The following is an 11,073-nucleotide window of genomic DNA, read 5'->3' on the forward strand; positions in this document are numbered from 1 at the left end:
TATCCTTTTCATCTTGTGCAATATCTTTGACATCCTTCAACAGATCATTATACTCCTTTTGAGTTTTAACAATCATTGACGTTGCAGAATGAGAAAAAGGTCCATTGATGATTGCTTCCCATATGAGGTATCCATTATCCTCAGATCCTATAATGTAGTCTTCGAAGTGATGCGCCCAGACTTCATAATCATGGGTATATAGGATTGGAATCTTTGTGGTTGAACCGATGCTGTTGGAAATATTGATGGGATTTGATTGCGACTCGTCCATTATGATTGAAAAACCTGTTCAAAGATCAGACTTGTAATAAATCAGATTAGGGCAAAACAATAAATATCAAGATACGTCAATAATGAGATAACGGCTCAATAAATATCAGTAATTACGGAAAAACCCTAATTGAAACCTTTTCACAGAAAAGAAGTGTATCGATTACACAGCCTCCTGCTCTGATACCAATTGATGAGATTAAAACTTAATCTTAAAGATCGATTAGATCTCAAACAGGTAATTAATGATTAAACAGCAAGTACACAAAAGTAAAGAACAAGTCAAGAATGAATCAAACGTGTCGAATGATTATAAAATAACCCTCAGAAGAGCTCGATCAAGAACATCAACTGTAGAGGGTTGGAGGTTTACAAGAACGATCAAAGAAATCTGTAATGCTATCGTAATCGTTATTCTCTAGATCGTTAACCTAATATGCATGCAAGCATATACTTATATAATTAACCTAGCAAGCTCACGGTATGGACAGGCCCAAAACCGGAGTACAAAATAAAAGGACTAACAGCCGAGCCCAATGACGCAATCTTCAAACGAATCTTCAACCCAACACGTTTTATTAGAGTTGTTTCATCTTTCTTTTTGATGGTAAAAACTTTGATTTTGTTAGGATTAGGTGCGTTTGGTTTAGACTCTGGTTTGGATGCAGGAACCTTCTGTTTGCCTTTATGTTCAGCTGACGAATGAGATTTTTGAGAACGAACAGAATGAACTTTTGAGTGAGATGGAGAAGAATTGGAAGAATTAAAGGAATTAGATGAGTGAGAAGGAGAGGGCTTAGTTTGAGATGACTTCTTGGCTGGAGACTCTAGGTGACCCTTTTGCTTTTGATCATTGGTGGGACTGACCTTAGATTTTTGATCTCTTTTGATTTCGAAACCGAACCTTTGCTTTCGGTTGGTTTCGTTCTCTGAACCGAACCTTTGCTTTCGGTTTAAGTCATCCTCTGAACCGAACCTTTGCTTTCGGTTGGTATTCTTTTCCGAACCGAACCTTGGCTTTCGGTTGTTGTGGCTCTCGTGCATTTTAACAGGGTTATTCTCATACTTCAGGTTCTTGTCTTGATGTGAGAAATATGCATTCTGAGATTGCCAGAATTGTTTCCTTTTAGAGAGATTCTTCCTGTATCTCTGGTTCCTTTGACGTTTCTGATTCCTCATTTGCTTCGGTTGATGATGGATATTGGCTTTCATTTTCGGTTTCTCTGTGGCTGGTTCACTTTGAACTGTGGAAGTTTCACTTTGAACTGAGGAACTAGAGGGAATATCTTCTTTTGCCGAACTTCCATTTTCTTGAGGAATGTCTTTCGTACCACTGGTACTTGGCACATCGAAATTATCGGGCTTGTTCAAGGGTTCTGGTACGTATCGTCCTTTACTTTTCCATGAGGTCCTTTCAGATAACCCTACCGTTTCATCAACATTATCGATTGGAGCTGACCAGAAGAACTCATCGCAGCCATCAGCATTGTCTTCGTTTACAATTGCTGTGAGTTCAGCAGTCTGATGTTCGGTTACTCTTGTGACCTTGTACACTTGATTTGGAGTGGTCCTAACCTTTTGATATACAACCGCTTTCTCTGCTAAAATCGGGGACTTTTGTTGGGACAATCGAGCGAACTCCACTGAATTTTCTGAAATTAGATTTTTGTGGTTTTCAGGTTCGCTTTTCACAAATTCTGAGCAGTCAACCGTGTCCTCTACAGAAATTTCACTCATATTGTCATCCTCATTAAGCTCAGATGCATTTTCAACATGAATTTTGTTTTCTGAGCTCAAGTTGGCGTTTAAAGAGTCAAATTTTTGTATGGTTTCGGTTCTCAGTTTAAGTCTATCATTTTCATCCAAAAGGTTTTTAAGCATGTCCTTATGGTCCTTGGATTTAATGAAAGATTCTATTTTGTCCAGTCCATACATATTGGTCGGATTGACGTCATCAGATGATATCACACTCTCACAATTATAAGCTTCAGCATCAATTTCATCCTCCTTAAACTCAAGGAAGGGCAAAATCATGCGATGAATCTTTTGTCCTATTTCACAATCCAAGTGGAGCTGAGTAATATTAGTGTAAAGATGTTTGGCAATTAAACAGAAAACATTTCGCTGTTTCAACAACTTTAAATTGTCTCTTTGTAAATAAATGTTTTCATCTTTTGTTTTAACTAATTCTGACTCCTTCAGCTCGATCCACATGCGCCATTCCTCACTCTTCGAAGACACCCTGCTTAATTGATCAGTTAGGTTAGAATTGGTGACTCGAGTTTTAGTTAAACTACTATCTAGATGAGATATTCGAGAATTAACACTTTTAGTTCTTTTTCATATGAGCATTGTGGTACTTTAAATGAAACAAAAACCGATTGTACCTTCTTGATAAGTTCATCGAGTTCGTTGAACTGCACGCTGAGCGGTTTGGCTGTAAAGCACATATCCTGCTGCTCCTTCGGTTCATTGCTTCCACCATCAGTGTTGTATCCCCTCATCTGAGATACTTCGGACACCATCAAACACCTTCCTCCACTGCTCTCCTTTTTTGCCACACAAGCCTTTCCATGAGAAGGCTTCCTTACTTCATCGTCTTCAGAGTCGATTGACCAAACTTCCACGCCACCGAACTCGTCATCAGCAACCGAACCCTGCACAATTAGAGCATTCATAGAAGGGTTAGCGGTAGATTTCTTCTTCCTCATCTCATCAAGCTTTTTCTGCAGCAAAGCTTCCTCATCCTTTTCCTCATCCTTTTCAGCCATCTTTCTGAGGACACAATCCTTAGCATAGTGGTTTTGCCCTCCACAGTAGTAACAGCTTACTCCAGAATCACCCTCTGCCTTCGGTTCCTTCTTAGACTCATCAACCTTCGGTTCATCTTTAACCTTTTCTGAACTATAACTCCCCTGTCAGTTTCGGTTTTTGTTGCTGGGGAATCTCTTCTTAATGAACCTCTTGGGGTTAGATACCATCATAGCATAATCCTCAGCAGTGAGGTCATACTCCTCCAAGTTGAGGTCTTCGTCCTCCATCACAGCTTTACTTTTTGACAGGAGGGCCAGCGAACCTAGGCTTGAGACAACATTCTTTTCCTGCTGCACAATTTTCTCCTGAGACTTGAGAATACCCACCAGTTTCGCCAAAGAATATGATTTAAACTGCTCATGGGCTTTAACTGTAGACACCACTGCTCTCCACTTTGATCTTAGACCGTTTAAGATTGTAACCTTCTGCTCGATAAGCTTCCTTTCGATGTCATGTTTGATCATCTTGCTGAGAAGATGATTGAAGTGATCGAACGTTTGAGTCACAGTTTCTTCGGCTCCTTGCCTGAATTCTCCAAACTCAGATAAGAGCTAGGTTTGGATAGAGTGTTCAAGATCCTCGTCTGTAGAGTACAATTCACGAAGTCTATCCCAAACTTCCTTTGCCGTCGTGCATGAACTTACTAACCTGAAAGTGCCGGACTGAAGGGCGAATCTGATCAGTCTTAACGCCTTGATATTGCACTGGAATTTATCCTTTTCATCTTGCGCAATATCTTTAACATCCTTCAGTAGATCATTATACTCCTTTTGAGTTTTAATAATCCTTGACGTTGCAGAGTGAGAAAAGAGTCCATTAATAATTGCTTCCCAGATGAGGTATGCATTATCCTCAGATCCTATAACATAGTCTTCAAAGTGATGCGCCCAGACTTCATAATCATGGGTGTATAGGATGGGAATCTTCATGGTTGATCCAATGCTGTTGGAAATATTGATGGGATTCGATTGCGACTCGTCCATAATGATCGAATAACCTGTTTAAAGATCAGACTTGTAATAAATCAGATTAGGGCAAAACAATAAATATCAAGATACGTCAATAATGAGATGACGGCTCAATAAATATCAGTAATTGCGGAAAACCCTAATTGAAACCTTTTTCACAGAAAAGAAGTGTATCGATTACACAGCCTCCTGCTCTGATACCAATTGATGAGATTAAAACTTAATCTTGAAGATCGATTAGATCTTAAACAGGTAAATAAAGACTTAAACACCAAGAACGCAAAAATAATAAGTAACTCAAGAATGAATCAAACGTGTCAAATGATTATAAAACAACCCTCAGAAGAGCTCGATCAAGAACATCAACTATAGAGGGTTAGAAGGTTTATAGGAACGATAAAGAAAATTAAAGCTATCGTAATTCTCTATCTTGTATTCTAGATCGTTAACCTAATATGCATGCAAGCATATACTTATATAATAAACCTAACAGGCTCTCGGTTGGACAGGCCCAAACCGGAGTACAAAATAATTGGACTAATAGTCGAGTCCAATGACGCAATATTAAACAAATCTTCAGCCCAACAGCAGGAGACGCCCAGAGACAGGTGGGGCCTTAGAGAGACAGATCTGTATACCGAGCGGGGCCCGATGCTGGGGTGAGTCTAAAGTCGGGCAAGTCCCGATGCAGCGGGCGGGGGACCAGTATGTGGTTATATGTATGGTATATGGTAGTATGGGGAGCTCACTAAGCTTCATGCTTACAGTTTTTCAGTTTTGGTTTCAGGTACTTCCGGTAGCGGAGGGAAGAGCTCGGGATGACTACATCGCAAACACCAAGAAGTCTAGCCTAGGATGTTTTACTCTGGTAAAATAAGCATGTTTTGAGTTCATACACTATTTTGAGATAACAACTTATGTTTATGAAAGAAATGATTTGATAATTATGTTGGAACCTGAAAGTGAACCTCTAGCAATCCTAAGTATATATTCTGAAGGCTGTAGATTCCGAAGATAGATGTGATCCGGAACATGTCCGGAGCTGGGGAAAAGGAGTGAAGAAATTTGAAGAGGAACACATTCCGGAACTGATCCTGAAGTCCGGAATGCTTAATGATCCGGAAACAAACCTTCATCTCAGAGCATCATTTGTCCGGAATGAAGTTATTTTGTTTCTTATGAATTTATTACGTTTTCTTGTATTTTGATGTAACGTCTCATAGGACTTAGCTTTTTGTACTCATCGACAATCAGAATGTCAGAAATAGTTCTTTTGTCCAGTCCTATGTAAGTTACTTGGTTAATTCGTTGTAATACTCTCTCCTATATATAGGAGCATTCAATACAAGTCAATGACGGATCTTTTGTCTCACTTTTGGCATTTATCTTTATCACATCAAAAACATTATACTTGTTCATTTATTGATTTTTCCCTGATCATTATCTACTTATTCATACTTAATGTCTTGATCATTTGTTGAACTTATTATCTAAGACTTGACTGGTGTTTCCAGTCTTGACTTGAACATCTATTTGCAAGCAGACATTGATCTCAAGCATTCATTCAAGGTTTGAGTTCTCAAACCTTGTCCCTGTGCAAAGATCTTGTTCTCTCAATTGGTATCAAAGCTTGAGTGGTTGTCCTTTGAATCCATAAGATCAAATTATTGTTGGTTTGAATTTACCTTGGTATTTCAACCATTTCTGTGTCAAGGATAAAAGTTTTTCTATATACCACTTAAGCTTGACGATCAGCTTATGGGTCAAGATGAAGCTCGTCCAACCCCTCTAACTATAGATGATGTTGAAAAGTTGCATGCTGATCAAGTTTCCTTCTCGGAAATGGTGTTTGGTGTTCCTCCATCACTATTTGAGCACATCAAGCTATGCAAATCAGCCAAATCAATTTGGGACACTACTCAGGATCTAATTGAAGGTTCCGAAAATAGGAAGGACAAACGCCTCACCTCGGTTGTCATTGACTTTGACACTTTCACTACCACTCCAGGTGAATCTGTAGCCTTAGCCTCCAACCAATATTGAATTGTTGTCAACAACATGACTGCTCATGGGATTGTTCGAACTCCTCTCGAGTACAATCTCAAGTTCATTAACAGTCTTGGTAAAGGATGGGGAAATGTAACGTCCTGTCTTCAAAGTAATGGTTCCTTAAAAGAATTGAAACCCTATCAACTTTTTGATGAGCTTCAGGGACATGAATCCAATGTTGCTCAAACCATAAGAGAACTTTCTGGAGGACCACTCGCTCTAGTTAGTTCCTTATAATCAACCATTCCGGTCCCGCCTGCTCCGGAACCTTACAAACTCGCTGTTCCTCTGACTCAGTCATCCTTAACCTCCTTATCCACACATATCTATCCTGACGATGATTCCGAAACTTCGGATTTTGAACTCTATTTCCAACAAGAGTTTGCCTTACTTTCAATGAAATACAAATGTCCTTTCAATCCCTCTTACAAACCATACCAAAACAGGTTCAGTGCCCCTCACCAAAACCATCCTTAACCATATTCTGCTTCGGAACCAAAACATACCTCCAAAAACCCTCCTGCATACAAGCCTAACCTCACTAAACCAAACTCATCCCCGGAATCTTCTCAAAATTCCAACTCAGAAAAACCAAAGATTTTGTGCCACAAATGTGGTCATGCAAACCATTTTGCCAAACATTGTCTAGCTAATGCTACACAAAAACAAAAAGTCAACGACTCAGCTTATTATGTCCGAAAAGCACAAGAACTAGCAAAAAGTGAGAAGGCATTTGTCACTACAGTTTCAAGAGATATTGAAGGATACTGGTCATCCAGAGATGATGAAGATTTGGTGTCTGGAAGGAATATATGTTTGATGGCAAGACAAAAAATTGAATGTGATGAAGGTTATTGGTCTTCTGGGTCTGAAGATGAAGATGATGTGGCTGAACCTTACTATTGCTACATGGCCACTAATGATCCACCAGGTCGAAGCATTGTTCAGCAGGTAAAATCCATGATCTTTGATAATAATTTTGATTTGACTTTATGTGAAACTTATCTGACTCAGATTCAAACAGATATGAACACTATCTATACAGCCTATGAGTCTGCCATAGAAGTTAGTGAGAAGAAAGACTGTGAACTAAGTCGTCTTAGATTACGTTTTGAGGATAAGAAATTGAAAATCGAGTCTCTAGAACATGAACTTGTAATGTCAAAAGATGAATGTATCATTTTGAAGGATAAATGTGAAATCACTTATTCTGAACGAAACATTTTGATTTCTGATAACAAACGTCTCAATGCCAAAATAGATGCTTTGCATAACTCTGTAGAGATGCTTGAAGATGACATTTGAATGACTCATAATTTTTCTTCATCCATGGTCAAAAGCTCCTGGTCTCGGAAGTGAGTTTCTAAAACCAATTAATAGTCCCCTGAAGGAATTGCAAATTTTGTTATTCATGGGAGAGGTTCCGAACATCAAAAATTCAAACTCTCCTGTTTCCCCATTATCACCCCTTCAGGAGGACAAAATATCTTTTGAGTCCGTAATTCCTGAGTTCCAACCAATAGTTGTCAAGTGTCCTGATTCCACACCTTTTTCGCCTCTGATAAACCTGGACCTGAATCGGACCACGGAATATCATCATATTCTTTCAAATTTTGTGGACCATGTTCCTATAAGGAATCACGTCAACAACTATGTGATTGAGGAAATTATTCCAGAAACAACTGAAGTCAATGCCTCTGAATTCTTATGGGCATCTCTAGATGATAAAGTTGAAGTCTCAAGCAATGTGTCCTCTGATTCATATGAATTGGACTCCGTAGTTCTTTCAAAAACCAAATTGGTTCCCATCACTCCCAAAATTTCAAATCCATCCAAAGGAAAATCCTATGGATGCTCTCCTCATCCTAAGAAGAAACCAATGTTGAATAGAAATGATGTTGTAGATCCCAAGGTCGAAGCTAGAAATGCTTTCAAAAAGGAAGTTAAAACTAGACAAGATTCCAAATTCCTTGCTAATTCTAAACCAAGTTCATTCCGGAATCCTCGTGTCTTCACTCATAGTCAAAACTCCTTTGTTCCTACAAGAATCCTGAAGAGACCTTCCGAACCTCTTGTTCGTTCAGAACCAAAAGAAGTCCTTAACTCCAAATTAGCTCAAGCTCATGTTAATGTCAATGTCAAAACCATCAGAATTACCTCACCACCACCTCAAAATGTATCATTTGTTTTTATTGCAAAATATGATGGCACAATTTTTAAACCAAGAATTTCAAAGAACAATGTATTACCAAAAAAATTCACAAGTCCAAAAATCACTCTTCCAAAATCTTCAAACAAAAATCTTGTGTGGAAAATCAAAACATCCGTTAACAAAGCAACTGTCTCGGAGATAACAAAAAGTGTCCATCCTTTGGATACCAAAGTTCAGAAGAAGTCAGTTCCTAACCAACAAAATAGTTGAATATGACTACTTGATAGATGAAATGAATTTAGCATTCTGCCCTTTTCTAAAGCACTCAAGAAATCTCACCAAAAAACAAGTAGTTGTTCTAAAGTCACAATTAAATTCCAAAGTCCATGCCTATGTCCCAAAATCTAACTCGGAGCCTAAAAGCTCCATTGTTCACTAAATTTGCAGGCACTTTGTGCTTCGGAGCAAGAAAAAATATGGTATATTGATTGTGCTTGCTCCACGCACATGACGGGGCAGAAGGACTTTCTACGTGATTTAAAGCTCTCCAAATGCTAGCTATGTAACATATGGCAACAACTCCAATTCTCAAATTCGTGGTTATGGAACTCTCACTAATGGAAACTTCTCTATCTCACATGTTGCTTATGTAGCTGACTTTGAACATAACTTGATAAGCGTTGCTCATCTCACTGACTCAAACCGACGTGTGGAATTTTGCAAAAAATACAGTTATGTGATGATTGAAGACCGAAAATAATGTTTGATAAAGTCTCTTCGCAACAAAAACATGTACCCTCTTGACATCAACATGATTATTGGCAAACCTCAACTCTGTCTTCTCTCCAAAGTTGTTCCTTACGTTAGCTGGTTATGGCACCGAAGGCTCGAACATCTGAACTTTCGGTACATGAATGATCTTGTATCAGGTGAAATGGTAAGAGGTTTACCTCTTCTCAAGTTCAAAACTTATCATTTATGTGCTACATGTGAGTGTGGTAAGCAATAAAAGAAGGGTCATCCTGTCATTATCGAAAAATCTATTTCAGATCCATTGGAACTTCTACACATTGATCTTTTTGGACCATCCACTGTAGAAAGTCTTCATCATAAGAAAGACATTCTTGTGATTGTTGATGACTTTACAAGGTTCACCTGGGTCTTCTTCCTACGGCTGAAATCTGAAACAGCCTCTGAGCTCATCAATTTTATCAAAGGAATAGAAGTTATCATCAAGCTCTCGGTCAGAAGAATCAAAAGTGATAATGGTTTGGAATTTGTTAACTCCACCATTGAGAAGTTTCTCATAGAAAAAGTGATCAACCACAACCTCTCAGCTCCCTATACTCTACAACAAAATGGTGTAGTTGAAAGACGCAATAGAACACTTGTTCAAGCCGCTCGATCAATGCTAAACTATGCAAACATGCCACTCTATCTTTGGGCTGAAGCTGTATCCACTGCATGTTTCACTCAAAATCGAAGCATCATCAATCGACGTCTCAACATGACACCATACGAAGTAATGAATTGCCGAAATCCAACTATCTCGTTCCTACATGTCTTCGGATGAAGATGCTTCATCAAAAACAACCGTGATCAACTTACAAAGTTCCAACCCAAAGCTGATGAAGCTATCTTTCTTGGGTATTCTTCAAAATCCAGGGCCTATAGAGTTCTTAACCGAAGAACTCGTGTTCTAGAAGAAAGCTTTGATGTTACCTTTGATGACAACTTTGTTTGGAATTCTGGCCCTTCTCACATCACTACTCACATTATCGAGTCTGATGCTCCTCCGCCAGGATGTCCGGACCCTCAAACTATTCTCGAAGTTGATTTTGAAACCCTCTTTGGTCCTTCCGAAACAGCTCTTGATTCCGAATCTCAATGAAACACATCTCTGATTAAAATTCCTCCTTCGGAAGCCCCAGTTTCTCACAACCTATCCGGTCATCTTCCGAGCTTGTCACCATTTGATTCTGAACCATTTCAACCTTCTCAGGTTGAGGGGGTGAATAATGCTAATCCCTCTCTTGAATCAAATGTGGATGGCTTCCAAGATGCAGCTGCCGAATTCGATGACTCTAATCCAATCAACAATGATGACAACGAAAATTTATTTGAGTTCCCTTCTGATGATGATGTAAATCTCTCTGGTTCAGAAGTTTAGGGGGAACATCATCCTCAAATTCAAATCATTCAGGGGGAGCAACTAAATCCTATTGTTGATAATGAATCGACCGTTGCTCAAGAACTTCCCAAATTGCACGTTTGGACCAAGGATCATCCTCCAAACCAAGTGATTGAAAATCTCAATGCTGGTGTTGAGACTCGCTCTGCTTCAAGTATCCAAAATGAATGTCATTTCTCCGCCTTCATTTCTATGATCGAACCAAAATCCATTAAGGAAGAATTGGAGCATGCTGACTGGATCACAGCCATGCAAGAAGAACTGGCTGAATTTGATCGAAACGAAGTATGGACTCTTGTTCCTCGTCCCCCAAACCACCCTATTGTCGACACAAGATGGGTATTTCACAACAAACTAGACGACGCATGAGTTATCATCTGAAATAGGGTAAGATTGGTAGCTAAAGGTTTCACTCTGATTGAAGTTCTTGACTACGACGAAACATTTGCTCTTGTTGCACGACTTGAAGCTATCAGAATCTTTCTTGCATATGCATCCCACAAAGGTTTCAAAGTTTATCAAATGTATGTTAAGAGTGCTTTTCTTAATGGTGAGTTTGACACCGAAGTATATCTTCAACAGCCTCCTGGTTTTATCAATCTCTCATTTCTGAACTATTGCTACAAGCT

The 11,073-nt window shown here is 39.0% G+C and overlaps 1 protein-coding gene across 1 annotated transcript; it reads left to right on the forward strand.

Annotated features, from left to right (window-relative positions):
- The first annotated feature begins 7,512 nt into the window (after positions 1–7,512).
- LOC128134118 (uncharacterized) lies at positions 7,513–10,813 on the forward strand. Its single transcript, XM_052771559.1, has 4 exons — positions 7,513–8,495; positions 9,403–9,775; positions 10,256–10,396; positions 10,457–10,813. Exons 1-4 carry the CDS (start codon positions 7,513–7,515, stop codon positions 10,811–10,813), a joined length of 1,854 nt encoding a protein of 617 aa, XP_052627519.1.
- The last annotated feature ends 260 nt before the right edge of the window (positions 10,814–11,073 follow it).

This window comes from Lactuca sativa, chromosome 5 (assembly GCF_002870075.4).
Source record: "Lactuca sativa cultivar Salinas chromosome 5, Lsat_Salinas_v11, whole genome shotgun sequence".
In the NCBI taxonomy this organism is placed as follows: Eukaryota; Viridiplantae; Streptophyta; class Magnoliopsida; order Asterales; family Asteraceae; genus Lactuca; species Lactuca sativa.